The sequence below is a fragment of the Mus caroli genome, unplaced genomic scaffold (assembly GCF_978045245.1).
Source record: "Mus caroli unplaced genomic scaffold, Mus_caroli_1 scaffold_12, whole genome shotgun sequence".
NCBI lineage: Eukaryota > Metazoa > Chordata > Mammalia > Rodentia > Muridae > Mus > Mus caroli.
In genome coordinates this window covers 50,926,750-50,947,540 of record NW_028227267.1, presented here as the reverse complement: position 1 = coordinate 50,947,540, position 20,791 = coordinate 50,926,750, and the positions used below count along the sequence as shown (strand labels likewise).

The 20,791-nt window shown below is 41.7% G+C and overlaps 1 protein-coding gene across 2 annotated transcripts in view; it reads right to left on the bottom strand.

The window, feature by feature from the left end:
• Nucleotides 1-1,112: 1,112 nt before the first annotated feature.
• The window catches only part of Rnf212b (ring finger protein 212B), a 71,737-nt gene continuing 52,058 nt past the window's right edge, over nucleotides 1,113-20,791 (bottom strand). For both annotated transcript variants that reach the window (XM_029469303.2, XM_021182410.3), the window contains 11 exons: nucleotides 20,040-20,155; nucleotides 17,742-17,802; nucleotides 16,729-16,757; nucleotides 15,116-15,162; nucleotides 14,862-14,904; nucleotides 14,632-14,692; nucleotides 14,206-14,254; nucleotides 6,659-6,698; nucleotides 5,980-6,074; nucleotides 4,778-4,839; nucleotides 1,113-1,257 (listed from right to left, as the gene is read on the bottom strand). In XM_029469303.2, coding sequence (XP_029325163.1) covers nucleotides 1,195-1,257; nucleotides 4,778-4,839; nucleotides 5,980-6,074; nucleotides 6,659-6,698; nucleotides 14,206-14,254; nucleotides 14,632-14,692; nucleotides 14,862-14,904; nucleotides 15,116-15,162; nucleotides 16,729-16,757; nucleotides 17,742-17,802; nucleotides 20,040-20,155 — 666 coding nt within the window. In that variant the 3' untranslated portion in view covers nucleotides 1,113-1,194. The remainder of the gene's footprint in view (nucleotides 1,258-4,777; nucleotides 4,840-5,979; nucleotides 6,075-6,658; nucleotides 6,699-14,205; nucleotides 14,255-14,631; nucleotides 14,693-14,861; nucleotides 14,905-15,115; nucleotides 15,163-16,728; nucleotides 16,758-17,741; nucleotides 17,803-20,039; nucleotides 20,156-20,791) is intronic.

The following is a 20,791-nucleotide window of genomic DNA, read 5'->3' as shown; positions in this document are numbered from 1 at the left end:
AACTCAGTGGTGACTCTTACCTAGCATGTGTGACACCCTAGCTTCAAGCCCAGCATCACTTTAAAATCATTTCTGGTTTAGTATATTTTTATTATTTTTTTAAAGAGTTAGTCAGGACACGCTGCAGTAAATAAAAATTGAAGACAGTAATTCAGCATCTATTGACACACACATGGTTTCCAGCCATCAGATGACAAGATTTATTAGTCCTCCAGCAGTGACAACAGGTTGTAACTCCACTTGCTCATCCTACCATTCGAGAAACTATTTTAGCAAGAGTGGCAGAAGCCATAAAAGGGTATATAATGACTTTTTTCCTCTCTATTAGTCTATATACCTTACTAAGGTGGAAATCTACCTGTTGTCAAAGCTGGGAATGTATTCTACCTATTGTTTGGATAAAGGAAAATCAAAACATTTCATAGGAGCCGGGTGTAGAACAATAGGTAAAAAGAGTAACACGTGAGGGTGGGGAATAGTTGTTTATTAACATTGGCCACAGGACAGCAACGGCCAGAGCTAAGCAGTGACATCCAGAAATGAGCCAGGATAAATATATTATCTAGTCTTCCTATGCCAAAGCATGAGGCTAAGGATTTCTGCAACCTTAGTCTCAAACTAGGAAATGAAAGGCCGCACATATGGGAGAGATGAAGATCTTCCTGAAGCCCTGGGGAAGACAGCCACTGAGATGGCTTAGAGAGTAAAGGCACTTGCCACCGAGTCTAGAGACTTGAGTGGGATCCCCAGGACTAACTTTGGTGGAAAGAACTGACTCCTGCAAGTTGTCCTCAGACCCCCCACAAGTACGTACACAAAGTAAACAAAATCCAGGGGGCTGGAGATGTGGCTCAGCAGTTTAGTATGCTTCGTGCCGGGCTGCCCAGCACCCATGTCAGCTCACACGCTGCCTATAACCGTGGCTTTAGGGGATCACACACCCTCTTCTGGTCTCTGAGGGCACCTGCATCACAGGCACCCATATGCAGCTAGTATACCCTCATACAATACAGACACAGTTTTTTAAATTTTTTAAAAAAATGTTTTGGAGAGAAAGACATGTAAGATAAAGTTCAAGAGAACAAGCTGCAGACTGAAACCAGGAACCAGCAAGTGCCCATAGCCGCTGAGAGAACTGGACACTGCAGGCCAACCTTGAGCATTATGCACAGAGCAGACCTGGAAGAGGGATTTCTATCTGGAAATGTTCCATCCGTCTTTCCTGGCTAGTCCCATCTGCCTCTGTTGGTAGAACGTCTGCAGCAGAGAACAGATTTGCATGTTATGACAGCACAGACTACTAAAGGTGTCCTACCAATAAAGTTTTATTGAACAAAATCAACTGCTATTGCTTCTCCATGGTTTTTCCTCATTGTATGATGACTAACTTACAAACAAAAAGAAATTTTGTTTGAGACAGGGTCTCATTATTGCTATTGCTATGTAGACCAGGCTGGCCTTGAATTCACAGCAATCTGCCTGCTTCTGTTTCCCAAAAGGGGCAGGGATTAAAGGTGCCACCATGCCCAACCCAGATTAAGATCTGATGCATCCTGTGAGACGAGGCCTTTGTTGTTACTGAAGAAACTGTGCGCTTCAGTGCTTGATGATGATGATGATGATGAAGAAAAATATCTGAGAAACTTTTGGAAGATTTGGAACATTTGACTATTGTATCAAATTACCAGGGAGGCAAAGATCTTACACCTCTAGTGATGTGGTACTTTTCAGTAACTATTTTTAACTTTATAATGTTTTATTTTTAAGTTTTCATATTTATGGCTGTTTTGTTGAATGTATTTCTGTGCTCAGAAGACAACTCTGGAGATCCCTGGGACTGGAGTTATAGAGGTTGTGATCCACCGTGTGGGTGCTGGAATCGAACCCAGGGACCCTGGAAGAGCAGCCACTATTCTTAACTGCTGAGTCATCTCTCCAGTCCCAATAGGTTTTGTTTTAAAACAGTAGTTCTTAACCTGTTGGTCTCCACCCCTTTCGGGTCAAATGACCCTTTCACAGGGGTCAGATATCCTGCATATCAGATATTTATATGATTCATAACAATAGCAGAGTTACAGTTATGAAGTAGTAATAATTCTATGGTTGGGGTCACCACACATGAGGGACTGTATTAAAGGGTTACAGCAGTAGGAAGGCTAGGAACTACTGTTTTAAAGGATAGGCCAGAATAATGAACCTGTCATCCAATATCAACAAAACTCGTGGCTAATATTTATTGTTCTTTCTATTGCCTCCTTTTAGTAAATTATACTAAAGCAAAATCTAGATGCCATTTAACTTCATAAAATTTTTATTTACATATATAAGGATATGTACTTATTTGTGTTTGTGTATTTGTGAGTAAATACCAAGTCATCAGACCTAAAATATTTCTCATATTTACAGTTCTTTTAATAACTTTAGAGAATAGTACACACCTTTAATCCTATATTCAGAAAGCAGAGGCAGGCAGATTTGAGTTTGAGGCCAGCCTAGTCTACAGTTCTAAACCAGTCAGCGTTTCAAGTGAGAGCCTGTGCCAGAAAAAAAAAAAGTCTTTAATAGTGCCCAACAGACTAAGATTCCTCAACTGTCTCATAGAAGCAGGGCTTTTTGTTTGTTTTGTTTTTGAGATAGGGTTTTATATAGCTCAGGTTAGTCTCAAAACTTGTAGTTAGTCAAAATAATCTTGAACTCCTAATCTTCATACCTTGATCTCTCAGGTGCTGGGATGACAGCTATGTATCACTCTATCCAGATAGAAGTAACTGTGTTTCTAACAAGATTCAACTTGGGGCCACATACTTTTAGATCTCCTGCGTTCCTTATAGGTTTATATCTGTGAGGTTCTATGAGAGGATGCTGCTCCTCCAGTGTTACTTCTTACAGCCTTTTCTTTTGTTGGTTTTGAGACAGCTTCAGTTATCTCAATCTGGCCTTGAGCTCCTAATCTTCCTGCTTCTCCTCCCAAATGCTGAGATCGCAGGTATGTGTCATTATGCTGGGCTCATGATATCTTAAAACCAAACAAAAACAGCAGCTCCAGCAACAAAACACTCTTCCCTTCCTCTCTTCTCTCTATTGAGACGTGGGCCTTGAACCTGATATGTAAGCAAGGATACCTTTGAACTTCTAGTCCCTCTCCTATGTGCAAATACCTAGATTTATGAAATGTAGGGGATTGAACCCAGGACTTAGCACATGCTGGGCATGCACTCGACCAGCTAAGCACATTCTTAGACCTTTTTTTTTTTTTTAAACAACTTGAAATTGTTTTAAATTTATATACAAGGAGTTTCATTATTAAACTTTAATTTCTTTTTATTCTCTTGTTTTAGTTTTAGGGATTGATAGCATCCAGGACCTGGTGGATGCCAGGCAAGCATACTTACTGTTGACCTATATTCCTATATAGACCTGGTTTGTCAATTCTTTTACCTGAGAAAAGGTCTCTAGCCAGCCTGGCCTAGAACTTGCTGTATAACTCAAGATGGACTCAAACACATGATTCTCCTACTTCATCTTATGAAACTCTGGGATTATAGGTAGCCTATACCATATACCATATCATTTTTCAGGCAGCATTTGTTTTGTTTTGTTTGTTTTTTCGAGACAGGGTTTCTCTGTATAGCCCTGGCTGTCCTGGAACTCACTTTGTAGACTAGGCTGGCCTCAAACTAAGAAATCTGCCTGCCTCTGCTTCCCAAGTGCTAGGATTAAAGGTGTGAGCCACCACCGCCCAGCTCAGGCAAGGTTTCACTAAGGCATGAAATTCACACTATAGCCCAGGTTGGTTTTGAACTTGTGTTTCTTTTTGCTTGAACTCTCTGAGTAGCTTGAATTACAGGCTTTTGCTACCAGGCCCTACTTAAATTTTGATTCCTTGCTGATAAAGGGCATTTTAGATTATGGAAATAAATATATCCCAGTCTTACTATCTAGGAGCTATTCCTTGGTTCATGAGAGACTTTCAGAGAAAATAACCTCAAAAAAAAAAAAAAAACAAAACAAAATTGCAAAGATACAAAAGTGGAATTAAAAGGCAAGACTGAATTTTTCACTTACTGGATATCCTTACAAACTTCTACCATACCCTTTCTTTTTGTTCTTTGAATTTGGATTAGTCCTGTAAATTTACCTCTGGAGGAATAAATACTTTTCCTAGTTTGTGCAAAAGATACATTCTATTGAGAAGGAATCTTCATTGCCAGAGCTCATAGAGCAGGCTGTGCTCACTGCTGTGCGGGAGACTTAGAAGAACATGTTAAGTCCATGGCCAGCCTGGGCAACTCACTAAGATCTGACTTCAAATGAAAGAGGTCTAGGGAGACAGGTAGCTGGGAGAGTACTAGCCTACAATGTGCAAGGTTCCCAGTGCCTAAGACAAAACAAAACAAGACACCAAACTACTTGGGTAGTGGTAACTCACACCATTGATCCCAGCACTCAGGAGGGATCTCTGAGTTCAAGGCCAGCCAGATCTACAGAGTGAGTTCCAGACAGAGAAACCTTGTCTTGAAAAACCAAACAAACAAAACAAAATTACATCATCCCCCAACCGAAAAGCACAACAAACAAACAAACAAACAAAACCCACCGCAAACAGTAAGAGAATCACTGAAACTGAAACCATCCTGAAAAACTGAACGCCTGCTTATCACAGTGACACCTTATGTCACTCTCCATTGGTCTTCTCCCACCTACCTGAACGTCAGCGTTTAGCATGAAGGCCTAATTCCAGAGTTCTATATACTGACAAGTTACTGTCAGACCTCACCTGTAGGACTGGAAGTTGGAAACCAGGAAGACTCTCTGGTGTGGTTCTGCTTTCCCTCTGACCTGAAGGGGAGGAGAGAACTGTCATTTAACTTACTCAGTTTCTCAGCCATGTTACTGAGGACCATAGCATCTAGGAAGCTCTAAAACAAAGACTACTACTTAGAAAGGGAAAGACAGCTTGTCACAGTGGTGTCTGCCTATAGTTACAACACCTACAAAGCAGAGGCAGAAGAATTATGGCCATAGACAGTTCAAAACCAGCCTTAGCTAAATGGAAAGACCCTTTTGAAAAGGTCCATACCTGTAACCCTGCACTTGGAAGACTAGCCTCAGTTACAATGGGAATTCCAGGCCAGGCTGGGCTATTTGAAACCTTGTCTCAAAAAAGCATTTGAGCAACGGGTAATGGTGTCTGTTCTTTTTATGATGCCAGTGTGGCTATAAATGATGGTTTGGGGACAGAACAATCTGAAACTTAAGTTTAATTATAAGTTGAAAAAGGCAAGATAAATATTTGAGTGAGCATTGAAGGTGACAACAGGGCTGGTGACAGAGGTACTTTAAAAAACACAGTTTTTTTTACAACCATTGGAACCAAACACCCGCATGTTCAGTATGGGATCTAAAAATCCATAGCTTATTTTTTTTTAACATTTATTACTTGTGTGTGTGTGTGTGTGCGCGCGCCCTTGCCATATACTCATATGATGCCCAAGGACAACTTTCAAGAGCTGCTTTTCTTCCTTCCATTATACAATTTTTACACCTCTGAGTCCTAGGGATCAAACTGTCATGAGGCTTGGCAGAAAGCCTCTACCTGCTGCCTTCTCACCAAATCCCAACATGAGATGTAGAAAAAGCCAGACCTTGTAGTATATGCCTGTAGTCAAACACTTGAGAAGTAGCTGCAGGATGATCACAAGTTTGAGGTACGCCTGGACTTCATAGATGGTTGAAGGCTATCTGACCCGCACAACAAGACCTGGCTCAGGAAACCTAATTTGTGGTTAGTAAACACTTTTCACAAGGCCCTGGTCTTGGGTGTGATGTCTAGATTGTGGAGGTGGGGATGGGGAGCCAGGCTATTCCTGAAGGCCAATCTGTGCATAATAGGATTCAACTGGTAAGAGGCTTGAATTAGTCAGGCAAAATTCAGACCATTCTCTTCATTGTAAAGAAAACTTGAGAACATTAACTTACCAGAATTGTTGGGAGTGAGGACTCTTGTGTGGCCTGAATCCCCACTGAAGAATGGCCTAAAAGAAACCCCCTGTCCAGAGGAGGCAGACGAAGGTCTACGGAATGGAAAGAAAAGCATCAGCAAAGCTAGAGTTGCACCAGCCCAACTGTAATCCCAGGGGTGGTGATCCACAGACACAGGAGGACCGAATCAAGTGCAAGTCCAGGCTGAGTTCCAAGATAGAATGACAGACCAAGACTTGTCTAAAAAACTAATCAACCAACCAACAATAACCAAGGTAAACTCAGTAGAGGAAAGGAAAGATAAGGGTAAAAGCACATGTAAGAAGTAAGCCTTTAGGCCAGAGAAGAGAGAAAATCCTGCCTACAACTGAGATGAAAATAATCTGATTGCATATTATACACAGTACTACTCTACTCAAAAAACTACAGATTATGAATGACAGTAATATAGGCCATTGGGCAAGAAACCCTAGGAATTCTGGCGGATATTTTGAGAGTACATCCCCAGAAAAGGACAAGAAAACTAGGCATGGTTGTGCTCACCTGTGTGACCCCAGAACTTGGGAGGGAGGCAGAGGAGGAGGATCAGGAGTCCAGAGGCAATCTGAGGTCAGTATGAGCTACACGAGACTCTGCCTCCAAAACAAAACAGAAAATGAAGTGCAATGTTACTTACCTATAAGAGAGGCTATGAGTTGAAGCTGGAGAAGGGGTTTCTGGAAAGCATAAATATGAACCAGTGAGATAATGCAGAAGGGATTCAGGGGCTAGGACAAGAGAAATGGGGCCAAAGATTTTCCACATATGTTCTAGGGTAAAGGCTTGTAAGCACCCCTTCATGGTGCTCTGGTCACTTTCTTGAGTTGGGAGGACAGGGCCCGTCACTGTCTGATGTGTATCAATGTGAGTATACTTCAGCTTTCTCTCTAAGATGGTACTGAAAAGTAGAGCTGAAGGAGAGACATCAGTGAAAAGAGAGTGAATCAGAGCTCCAAAAATGGTCCCCAGCATCAAAGGCCAGGAGGAAGCTTGCAAAAGCAGTCAGAGTTTCCTTTCAGTGTTCCTGAAATTATAAAGATCTGGTGGCAGTCTGGAGAATGTACATGAAGAAAAACAAAAACAAAACCGACAGTGAATGTGAATAGAACTCACATACCTATAGCAAACACTATAACCTTTCAACTATAGTCATGTCTCCTCTGGCTTCATGGTAGCTTTGAAAACCAACAGGCCATGTATAAAACAGGTTTGATAGTCACTAGAGGGAAGGACTGGGGTTGGAGTTCTTCAAAGCTGCCATCTCTGTGCATATGTTGTATGGTGTGCATGTGTATGCACACATATGTGGATGCCAAGTTGATGTCAGGTATCTTCTATTGCTCTGTACACTTTTAAAAGCAAGGTCTCACTATGTAGCCCTGGCTGATCTAGATTCACAGGGATCCACCTACTTTGCCTGCCAAGTGCTTGGATTAAAGGTATGTGCCATAACATCTAGCTAGTACCTATTTTTTTAAAAAAGGTTTGTTTTAAATTAGGTATATGTGTGCATATGAGAATATGTGCCCAAGTCATGGGATCCCCAGAGCTGGAGTCATAGGCAGTTATGAGGAGCTGTTGTGGGTGCTGGGAATAAGGGCACTATGAGCCCTTAACCGCTGAGCCATCTCTCCAGCCCCAGTACCTTATTTTTTGAAACAAGTTGGTTCTATAGAATTGGGAGCTCATTAGTTCTGTTCATCTAGACAGCCAAACAGCACTTCAGGGAACCCTCTTATCCCTACCTCTCTGATGCTGACACGTGCCACTGTACCTGGACTTCACGTGTGTTGGAGAGTCAAACTCAAGTACATGCTTAGGCCTGCCCAACTTGACAACATGAACCATCTTCCAGGCCCTCAAAGCTGCAGTTTTAGACAACTGCCATTATTTGAACTGTTTGGTTCCCTAGAAGACCTCACACAGGACTGTTTGATGACTTAGGACTAAAAAGCTCACCACACACCCTGGAGTACTGTTGAAAACAATTAGAGGCACTTGCTTTGGCTGCTTGAGAATATATCAGCTGGGGCAAATAACAGACTGAAAGACATAGAGGAAAACTTGGGGGGGGGGCGAGATGTGTGAGAACTCTGAGACGTCCTAACACGTCCAGGATCTAGACTCAGGACTGTGCACAAACGCAGGAGACAGTTGGAAAGGCCTAAACTCTCACCGTGAACTAACCCTGAGGCTATACATATGGAAGACCTCAAAGAACAGTCGTCAATTAGATGACTAAGTGCCAAAGTATGCAAGTTATGTGAATATAAAGAAAAGACTATGGCACATATAAAGAAAAAAATAAATAATCCAGCACTGAATTTTCCAAAGATCCAATCACCCTTTTAAAATACATTTAAAGAAGGCAAGTAAATTATGTCTAACGCACCGAAAGTGGCTTGGTGAGCTGTTCATCCCTTAAGAATATTTGTTTTGCTACACAAACCTGAGGGCCTAAATGTCTGGGTCTGATCCACAGAACCCATGAGAGAGAGAGAGAACTGGCTCCCAAAAGTTGTCCTCTGCCTGCCACATGTGCTCTAGCACTAGAGCTCCTGCCTGCCCCACCACTCCCTTATGTTAACATGCTAAAAGAAAGGGTGAGAATAGTGCTTTATCCAATCAAGAAAGAAAATGATACAAGGGGAGGAGGGATGTCTCGGCTAGTAAAGGGCTCGCTATGTAAACTTGAGGACCTGGGTTTGGAACCCAGGACCCATCCCAGGCATGGCATTGCAGTGTGAGCTTGTAACCCTGTCACTGGAGGGGACGAGAGATAGTCGGGTCCCTAGGATTTTGTAGCCAGGCAGTCTAGCAGAAATGGCAAGCTCAAGTGAGAGACCTTGTCTAACAAATTAACATGGAGCTGCACAAGGTCCAGGAAACACTAAGGAAGCTGGAATGAAAAAAACCTAAGACGCTGAGCGTGGGGAGGACATGCTGTTGTGTTGCATTCATCAACTTCCATCAGCAATGGTTACCTGAACAGGATGATACCTGTAAACAACTCCACTATGGACAGGGAGTGGGAAGGACTAGGAAACTGCATCCCAGCTGAGGAGTTCTTGGCAATTGAAGGGGCATTATTTTTCTTTGGGGATATGACAGGTAGGTTGCCTATATTCATATTGGCAGGGCTAATTGGACTCAGTGGATTATATGTATTTATTATTTTTTTAACTTATTTATTTATATGTAAGTACACTGTAGCTGTCTTCAGACACTCCAGAAGAGGGAGTCAGATCTCGTTACGGATGGTTGTGAGCCACCATGTGGTTGCTGGGATTTGAACTCCGGACCTTAGGAAGAGCAGTCGGGTGCTCTTACCCACTGAGCCATCTCACCAGCCCGTATTTTTTTAAAGATTTATTTATTATTATACATAAATACACTGTAGCTCTCTTCAGACATACCAGAAGAGGGCATCAGATTTCATTATGGGTGTTTGTGAGCCACCATGTGGTTGCTGGGATTTTGAACTCAGGACCTTTGGAAGTCAGTGCTCCTACCTGCTGAGCCATCTTGTCAGCTTGGTTATATGTATTTTTAAAAACAACATGAAAGTGGGAGGAAGGAGTGAGGTGATTGAGGGTAGATACGTATGTATGATCAAGATACATAAGTATTTTCATAAGTAGGAAATTATCAAATAAATTTTAAAAAATTTGGGCATGGTAGTGAATACTTTGATCACAGTGCTGGGGAGGCAGAGGCAGGTGGATCTTTGGAGTTTGAGGCCAGTCTGGTCTACAGAGTATGTTCCAGGATACATAGTAAAACCCTGTTTCAAAAAAAAAGGAGGAGGAAGAGGAAGAAGAAAGAAAGAGAGAGGGGAAGAAAAGAAAGGAAGGAAGGAAGGGAGGGAGGGAGGGAGGGAGGGAGGGAGGGAGGGAGGGAGGGAGGGAGGAATTAAGGTGACTGGGCTGGTAAGATGGCTCAGTGGGTAGAGCACTTGGTATCGACTCTGATGATTGGAGTCAAGCCCTCAGAGCCCACGCGGTGGAGGAGAGACCAGTTCTCGAAAGTTGCCCTTTGGCTTCTTCACGGACACTGTGGCTCGTTTGTACCCACATACATATACACACTAAATAAATTAGTAAATGTAATTAAAACATTTTTCTTGGGGGCAGGTGTTGAGACAGAGTCTTTCTATGTATCTTTGATTATCCTAGAATTCTATGTAGATCAGGCTGGCCTGGAACTCAGAAATCCACCTGCTTCTGCTTCAAAGTGCTGGGATTAAAGGTGTGTGCTAGCATACCCAGCTAATAATCATGTTTTAAAATGAGGTGGGTAGTAATTGAGGAAGATATCCAAAGTTAACCTCTGGACTACATAAAAGACAAAAATCCACTTTAAAAATATTCCTAGAACTGAGGTCCTTTGTATGTAAGCCCCAAACATATGAGAAAAATGCTGTTTTACACTTGGGTAGAGAAGGAACCAACAAAGGAGACTCTAGTGGAGAAGCCAAGGAAGTCAAAGGAAAATTTGAATTTAGAATAAGAAAGAAAAAAGTGAGAAATTGTTATTATTATTATTTGGTTTTTCGAGACAGGATTTCTCTGTATAGCCCTGGCTGTCCTGGAACTCACTTTGTAGACCAGGCTGGCCTCGAACTCAGAAATCCACCTGCCTCTGCCTCCCGAGTGCTGGGATTAAAGGCGTGCACCACCACACCCAGCTGTGAGAAATTATTTTAAGAAAGGATTAAAATTATTAATGCTGGAAAACAGCTCAAGGTCTTGTGGGAGAAGACTGAAAAATTTTCAGTGAATCTTGTGGTTTGGAATGAAGTGAAGTTGAAGGATGGAGGATAAATGAAAAAGTTAAATGGTATTGGGGAAAAAAATTTAAAGCAGCTAGTCATGGTGGCAAGGATCCAGAATCCCTCCCAGTACTTGGGAGGACAAGGCAGAAGAATTTTGAGTTCAAGGACATTTTGGTCTAAACAGTGAGACCCCATTTAAAAAGCAAAACTGACGAGTCGTGGTGAAGCCCACCTTTAATCCTAGCACTTGGAAGGCAGAGTCAGGGCGATCTTTGTGAGTCTGAGGCTAGCCTGGACTACAAAGCAAGTTCCAGGACAGCCAGGGCTATTACAGAGAAACCCTATCTTGAAAACTCACCCCCTAACAGAGACACACAGACACAGACACACACACTAAAAAAAAAACAAAAAAACAACAACAAAAAACAAATAAAAACCAAACAAAGCTGGCAGGGTGTGCAATACCACCTAACTTAAGAAAACAAAAAGGAGTATTCTCTAAGTGTTGCTTATATTTTGCTTCTTGTCATAACAGTCAATGATTAATTGAGCTTGCTTTTTTGAGACAGGGTCTCAAGTAGCCCAGGATGTAGCCAAAGATGACCCTGAACTCCTGATCCTCCAGCCTCAGTCTCCCCAGTGCTGTAGTTACAGATTTGTGCCACTATGTGCAGTTTAAGACATGCTGGTGATCAAGTTATGGCTTTATGTCACCTATGCACTCTACCAGCTGGGCCACATGCCCTCTCCCTGGCAAAGAGTCTTAAAAGTAGCAAGAGAGAAGTCACTCATCACAAATAATACTCAGCAAGATTAACGTTGACTTTCTCGTCAGACATACCAGGGACCAGAGAACACTCAAAGTTCCCAAAGATTATCAGCCAGAAGGAAACTTATATCCAATAATACTATCTTTCAAAACTGAAGGAGGAATTAAAATATTCCTATATAAACAAAAATTTAGACAGTGAACTTATCACTCTCAAACTTGCCTTATAAGAAATACTAAATGGAGTCTTTCAGGCTGAAATGAAAGGACACTAATTAGTAACTCAAATGCAGAAAAGGTAATTATATAGGTAAATACAACAAAAGGCAGTTTAAGTGCATTTTTCTTGGTAGCTTCTCCCCATCAGATTTAAAAGACAATTATATAAGGCAGTAACTTAAAATTTGTGTTGCTGAGTATATAATTTAACAAAACTATGAAGTTTTGGTAAGTATTGATGTTAAATGTGGTACTAACTTAAACCAGGTTTTTATAAATTATATTAGCTGTAATCTCTAAACAGTTTTGAATATGGTAAAGGAAATAATAAGAGATCTAAAGTGCTACACTAGAAAACAATCAGCTTACACAAAGGAAGGCAGTAATAAAGGAATTAACAACAAAATGATGACATTTATTGTGGTCTCCCTTCCCCCAGCCTGGAACCTGCCTGCTCTAGGGTGGAGCTACCGGCTCATTCGTCCTGCCACGCCCACTGCTGGAACCTGACCTTGCTGCCTGGAGGCACACACGTGTTCGTCCTGCTACTGGACCCTGAGTTACTTGGCGGGAAATTGGGTTCCCTCCCCCTTCCTTTATAAACTGAGTGTTTGGAAATATTAAATTGAGCCTCGATCAGAACTTGTTGTCCTGGCTTCATTCTTTTCTTCCGCCCTATCTAGTTACCTCTCTTTGCAGAGAACTGCCATTCTCAGTGAACCGTTCGTGTTGTGGACCGCGGGCGGGCCGCAACAATTTATAAAAGAAATAGCAAAATGGCAGTTCTTTCTTATTAGCAATTATAGCAATTATAAATGTATTAAAGTTTCCAATTAAAAAGCAGAAAATCAGGACTAATGCTGCTTAAGCCTGGAGACCCAAATCCAACCCCTAGAAACCACCTAAGGTAGGAAGAGAACCAACTCCACAAAATTGTCTTCTTACGTCCACATAGATGTCATGGTTTGGTATGCAGTCATGTGTACACATACTAAGTTAAAAGAAAAATTTACATAAAATCAAAACAGGTTGGGAATAGAGCACAGTGGTAGACATTTGCTGAGTATGCATTTGATCTTCAGCACTGATTGAAAAGAAGAAAAAAATGAAGGAAAGCAGAAAGCAAGCAAGGAAAGATAGAAGGGAGGAAGGAAAGAAGAAAAAGACTGTGTATTTATCTCAGTGGTAGTATGCTTGAGTCCCCAGATTCAATCCCCAGCCCATTATACACAGGGCCTTCCATGAAGAAAGCAAACAAGAAAACCCTAGTGGCTGCACTAGTAACAGACAAAACAAGACTTTAAACACATTGTTACTACAAACAAAGCCCATGTTTTACCTTTAATGCAGAGTAAGAAAACAAACAAACACCTTTCAGGTTACAAGCTGCTACTTTATGTGCTAGTGAGAGATAAAGCACTTGCTAAACCTAACGGCCTGAGTTTGATCCCTGGAACCCACACAAATGTGGACGGAGAGTCGTGACTCCACAGTTTTTCCTGACCTTCACATGTGTGTCATGGTGCAGGAAAGCAGAAATAAGTCACATCGTTACAGAAGACATTCAGTTTGTTAGCTTTCCTTTTAGACTTAATTTCTACTGCCATCTTGTGGCAATTTTGAAAATTCAAACTGCTTAAGTTATTCTGATCAGAGGTTTTTTGGGTTTTTTTTTGTTTGGTTTTTTTTTTTTAAGTAGAGGTAGAGAGAGATAGAGACAGAGAGAGGTAGAGAGGTAGAAGGACAGGGACAGGGAGAGAGAGAGAGAGACTGTTGTGCTATGGTACACATGTGAAGACCAGAAAACTTTTTAGTTGGTTCTCTCCTTCCATCTTTTAAAAAATGATTTATTTATTTTTATTTTATGGGCTTTGGTATTTCTGCCTGCATGTATGTCTGTGTGAAGATGTTGGTTGTCCTGGAACAGGAGTTACAGACAGTTATGAGCTGCCATGTGGGTGCTGGGAATTGAATCTGGATCCTCTGGAAGAACAGACAGTGCTCTTAACCACTGAGCCATCTCTCCATCTTTCTGTTTGTTGGGGGGCCGGGCGTGGTGGCGCACGCCTTTAATCCCAGCACTTGGGAGGCAGAGGCAGGTGGATTTCTGAGTTCGAGGCCAGCCTGGTCTACAGAGTGAGTGGGGGAACCAGACTTGGATTAGAAGGCTGTTACCCACTGGGCCATGCCTTTGATCAGGTTTTCAATGGCTATCCTCAACTTTTTATTTTCACACTCCCTGTTTCAGAAAAAAAACCCAAAACATTACTTGAAAAACTGTAATCCATGGTTGACTACCTGGAATCATTTTTTTTTTCAGGAAAAAATTAAAACAGCATTATATTATGCATAGAACACTAGAAATTTCTGGTATCTGGACAGAACATGCAGACTTCAGATCCTTCCCCCTACCCTCTCTCACCAATGTAAGAGTCTCCGGGAGTGCTCCTCACATGCAGACCTCTGCTTCCCTGACAGAAAAATAATGACCATTAATGACTCTACCCCGGTTTTCTATATTCCCAACTCCCCATTGTTTCTCAGTAACAATTCATTCACACATGTCTTATTCTCTCACATTGTTTAAATTGTTCTTAAGAGGAACCTATGCTCTTTTACTTAAAAAATGCCTGTGGCAGATACTGTGCATTCAGTTCTTGAACACTTACACTACAGTCACCACTGTTAATTCTGTGTCATTTTCTAATATTGAGTATCCAAAATAGGCTCCATATGGCATGAAAAGATGTGCTAAAACCAATATAAATTTAAGATTCTTGAATTACAGTCTTGTTTTTATTAAGCATTAGAAAGCTCAATATAGAAAAATAATATGGCCACTACTTACCTGTTCCACGTGACCCAGGCCAGCCACCGTGTAAGGGATGGACTCCATAGAAGAAGAGCGACTACAAAAAATGAGATAAAACAAGAATGCAAACAAAACAAAAAACAAACACAAAAATGGGTGTTACATTTGACTTGGCAGTAATTCTCTTCAGTTCCACTTTGAGCCACCTCATTCATCTTCCAACTTTGTTAACAGTTACAATGTTCAATAATAGGCTTTTTACTCACCTGACTACTTGGCTGCTATGCTGGGAACTGGGTCGTGGAGCAACTGAAAGAGCACAAAGTGTAGGGAAAATTGCCGTTAGTGTACACTCTGCCTCATCTGGCTAATTTGCTTTGAGTGGTTATTTGGCTATATCATATGTAAGATTAGCAAAATCATGTTATGGTCTCTGAGGAAAAAGCCAACTTCCATATGAGGAAAAGATATTTACTCATCTCACACAGATATCTGGAAAGAATTAGTTTTTGTTTTTCACCTGACTGTGATGGGGAAGTAATACCCACGGGTCGAGGTGTGGTTAACCTACAAGAAAACAAAAAGAAGGCAGCTTTGATCGCATGGATCAGAATTACAGGTCACACTAGCGAGTCAATCGATCATTGATTATAAAAACAGTGGCTTTGAGGCTGGAGAAAAGGCTCAGTGGTTAGAGCAGGGACCCCAGCTCATTTCTGAGCATCCATGTCTAGAAAGAAAGAAAGACTGGAAGAGCAGCTTCTCCTCTAAGCATAGAGTACTCACTCCGCTGTAGTAAAGACATCGCCACAGCATTCACAAGTCAAGGGGCCTTCTGAGGTTCCTTTACTCCATTTCCCCAGTGGAACCTTCCTCTACTTTCTCACAGACTAATTCTGGAGTCTTTTCTGTCTTCCTTCTTATAATAAATAGCATCTTACCAAATTTCTCAACTTTACATCTACTCATTCATTCATTTATTCATTCACCCATTCATCCAGCCAGTCAGCTAGCCATTCAACAAACATATCTATGTTCTATGCCTTAAGACTAAAACAATTAGCTACGCGTGATTCACAGGCTACTAAGAGAGAAGGTAAGACTCAGGCCTGGATAGATACCACCCAGTGGTAGAGTGCTTCCTTAGTAAGGCTTGAGATTTGACTTGCCAGGACCACGAAGGAAAAACCAAGCAAATCCAAGCACAACAATGGTTATGTATTATAATGCATATATAAAAATAAAAAAATTGAAATACTGATAGTAACCTCTGTAACTTCAGGAGTGCTATGTCTTTTCAATACATTCACCATTAAAAATATTTAGTAGTTGGTAGGGCACAGACTGTCTGTCTGCTGTTGTACACAGTCACAGTACTTAGTAGTATTGCTGAATGAATATTTATTGAATGAACAAATTCCAACTCCATTTGATAAAGTCATTATGGAGAAAGTAATACATGTTGGATTCTTGAAGGATTAGTAGAAATTTATAAGACAATAATCAAGGGTGGGCATTACAATCAGTATTTCACTTCAGAGCTGAGCATGGTGGCACATGTAATTCTAGTTACTTAGGAGGCTGAGTCAAGATCACTAGTTCAAAACCAGCCTAGGTAACTTAGTGAGGCTGTTTAGTAAAAAGAGGACTGGAAGGGTGGGAGCCATGGTGGTATGTACCTTTAATCCCAGCACTCCAGATCTCCGTAAGTTCCTGGATGGCTAGGGCTACATAGTGAGAGTCCCCCTCTCCATAAAAAGGGGGTGCTCTTGAGTACACTAGCTCAGTGGTAAAGTACGTGCAAGACCCTAGCCCCCAGTACCACAAAAAATAAGACAAAAATATTTCACTTCTGCCAGAGACTCAGGAAAGTAAATGATCAATTCATTGACCATTTTATCCATCATGGAGTCACACAGCTAGGAATGAAGAAAAACCAGCCAAAAGCTTTCCAACAGAAGCAAATGGCTAAGGATTAAGACGAGAGAAATGCCAGATATCATAAATTGTTCATTACATACTGTACACATGTGGCATATCATCATATACTTACGTACAATTATAAAACTGAAAATGTTTTGGAGAACAAATCAGAAGATTTCAAGGTAGAGGGCTAGTGTGTTAGAAACCCACCTGCTTCCATAGTAGCAGCTTGGAGATGCCTGTAGGTGGAAATGAAGTGAGGGAAGCTATAATTAAGGGTTCTAATTAGTACATTTTAGGCTGATTTGTTAGATAATTTATCTGCAAACTCCCTTAGCTAAGGCTGCCAACAGAAGGACAAAAAACTGTTTCCTTAGAAAATTGTTAGCTTTGAGAGAATAAAAATTTCGTTTCTTTTTGTAAAATCATACTGGGGAGCTAGGCATACAGCACATACATGTAGTCTCAGTACTGAGGAAGGGAGGCAAGAGACTCAGGAGTCCAGGCTAGCCAGCTCAGTAAGTGGGCTCAGTTGGGAAAAACGCCTGCTAGACCTGACTGCATCGATCCCTCGTTCCTACCGTGGAAAGAGAAACTGCTTCCTTAAAGGTACCCTCTGACAGACAACTGCACTCATGCACACATCACATACACATCATACATCTTACACACATACATACACCAGCAATAATACTAAACAAGCCTTTAAAAAAAAAGAGTTCAAAGCTGAGGGTATTTTAGACTCAATCTCAAACAAACAAACAAGGAAAAGATCTTGAGGTATTCTGGACTTCTTCAAAAGAAATGTTAAGGTGAAATACATTTCTTAATGAGGGATTCTCATCAGTAATTGCACGACTCGCTGACATCTCAAAATGGTCAAAATGTGCTAAGTATTGACGCTTTCAACCCTCCAAAGTCTTCTGTATCCTTCTGGGAAGCACTGCTCTATCGAGCCATCTAGAAAGGGACAAGGTAGCAAGTACAATAATAACAAAGAGTCTCCTTCAACTGGGGATGGTGATATGGGTGGCAGTCCTGGACCACAGAAGACTGGGACAGAAGGATTCTGAGTCTGAAGCCAGCCTGGACTACACAGTGAGAACCCTGGGGATGTAGCTCAGTAACTGGGCATTTATTGAGCATGTGAAAGACCCGGAATTTGATCTCTAGAAACCAAAACCAAAACATGTAAAAAATAAAATAAAATCTATTTCATTCACCTTTAGGATGTCTAGAATTTTCTTCAGTTCTCCATTCTCCTTTCTTAAGGCTGATAGCTCTCTAGGCAAAAGATGGACACAATCAGGTTCAGGTCACTATGATAAAAATTATTACTATTTTTTTACAGATTATTACTATTAATTTACAGATAAAAATTATTACTATCAACATCTTAGTTACTGCTTACTAAGAGGTTTTTGCAGATATACCAGGAGCTTTCATCAAGGATCTGGTGACTCAGGGAGAAAATGGCAGGATTTGATGGTAAAAACAAGTGAACAAAATAAACAGGTGTTTGGTATGACTTCAGGGGGGTTTGCATAGAATTCCACTTCTTGTTCACACACAGTCTTGGACTACTGATGTGTAAAAGTTTCTTTTATTTATTTATTTATTTTTTTATTACGTATTTTCCTCAATTACATTTCCAATGCTATCCCAAAAGTCCCCCATACCCCCCCCCCAATTCCCTACCCACCCATTCCCATTCTTTTGGCCCTGGCATTCCCCTGTATTGGGGCATATAAAGTTTGCAAGTCCAATGGGCCTCTCTTTCCAGTGATGGCCGACTAGGCCATCTTTCGATACATATGCAGCTAGAGACAAGAGCTCCGGGGTACTGGTTAGTTCATCATGTTGTTCCAACTATAGGGTTGCAGATCCCTTTAGCTCCTTGGGTACTTTCTCTAGCTTCTCCATTGGGAGCCCTGTGATCCATCCAATAGCTGACTCTGAGCATCCACTTCTGTGTTTGCTAGGCCCCAGCATAGTCTCACAAGAGACAGCTATATCTGGGTTCTTTCAGCAAAATCTTGCTAGTGTATGCAATGGTGTCAGCGTTTGGAAGCTGATTATGGGGTGGATCCCTGGATATGGCAGTCTCTAGATGGTCCATCCTTTCATCACAGCTCCAAACTTTGTCTCTGTAACTCCTTCCATGGGTGTTTTGTTCCCAATTCTAAGAAGGGGCACAGTGTCCACACTTTGGTCTTCATTCTTCTTGAGTTTCATGCGTTTAGCAAGTGTAAAAGTTTCTAACAACTAGGTCTTTGAGAAGGCTCGGTGGAGAAAGGCCTTGTACCAGATCTGATGACTTGAGTTCAATTCCCTGAACCCACATAGAGAAAGGAGAAAACCAACTTCACGAGTTGTCCCCTGACCTGGCAGAGGTATGCAGAGGTCAAAGGACAACACACATCCATAAATAAACATTAAATAAACAATTTAAGTTTTCAACAAAGATTCTAGTTTTTTCATTAGCATTTTATTTTATGTACATTGGTATTTTGTTTGTATGTATGTCTATGTAAGGGTGCTCAGATCCCCTGGACCTGGAGTCACAGGCAGTTGTGAGCCACCAAGTGGGTGCTGGGATTTGAACTTGGGTCTTCTGGAAAAGCAGCCAGTGCTCTTAACTGCTGAGCCACCTCTCCAGTCTCAAAGATTCTGTCTTTTAGCTTAAGATTTCCAAAATGCATGTTATATTTCAGTGTTATCTGTATGAGTCAGCTGTATCTTATTTCACTGAAGAGATGATTTTGGATATAATGAAGTAAAAGAGAAATGCCATACAGTGAGGAGAGTCCATGGAGTGAAGAATGAAAAAATAAGAGAGAGCAAGGAGAGCAACCAAGACTTTCGCCCCTGACTTCCTACGACAGTGAACACACAGAGGGCCTGACTCCCTACGACAGTGAACACACAGAGGGCCTGACTCCCTACGACAGTGAACACACAGAGGGCCTGACTCCCTACAACAATATGAACACACAGAGGGCCTGACTTCCTATGACAGTGAACACACAGAGGGCCTGACTCCCTACGACAATATGAACACACAGAGGGCCTGACTCCCTACAACAATATGAACACACAGAGGGCCTGACTTCCTACGACAGTGAACACACAGAGGGCTTGACTTCCTACGACAATATGAACGCACAGAGGGCCTGACTCCCTACGACAATATGAACACACAGAGGGCCTGACTCCCTACGACAATATGAACACACAGAGGGCCTGACTCCCTACGACAATATGAACACACAGAGGGCCTGACTTCCTACGACAATATGAACACACAGAGGGCCTGACTCCCTACGACAATATGAACACACAGAGGGCCTGACTTCCTACGACAGTGAACACACAGAGGGCCTGACTTCCTACAGAGGGCCTGACTCCCTATGACAATATGAACACACAGAGGGCCACGTTCAGTGCTTACATCTGGAAAGGGCTACAGCTTTACTCAGAGAAAGAAAAGGTACTAGCTGGAGATTTAACTTGGTGCTTACTTGTTCTGGCTGGCCGCCATTTCCTGGGCCTCCTTCACAGCTGCTTCTAACTTTGTAACTCTGTCCTTATAAAAGGCCATAAGAAGGTCTGTTTGTTTCTTCTGGAAGCACCACACCTACTAGGAAAAACGAGGTCGTTAGCAAAAACTTGTATTAACGCCTCCATGTTACTTTTGACTATAAAGGGAAATCCACTAAGTCATAGTTTAGAACCGGTCTTCTCCTATAGCCTTTAGTATAACTTGTAACTCAGGCTGGAGAGATGGCTCAGACGTTAAGAGCACTGACTGCTCTTCCAGCGGTCTGAGTTCAAGTCCCAGCAACCACATGGTGGCTCACAACCATCTGTAATGGGATCTGATGCCCTCTTCTGGTGTGTCTGGAGACAGCAATGGTGTGCTCATATACATAAAATAAATAAATAAATCAATCTTTAAAAACAATAACTTGTAACTCCCCAAAACTATAGAGTTCACAACTACTAGGGAGAGCCAAAGCTTTCCGTTTTAGGCCACTGGCGGTCTCTTACCTTAGTGAGAATATTCTGGCATTATAGAATATTATATACATATAATACTTAGACTGTGCTATTTGAAGGTTGTTTGTGCTGTTTCAGTAAAAAGTGAAGCTGTGACTAGGTGTGATGACACACACTCATCATCCCAGTACCCAGGGGGAAGAGGAAGAAGGATGAGGTGTGTGAGGCTAGCCTTGGCTGGCCACAATGTGAATTTGAAGCTGGTATGGGCTAT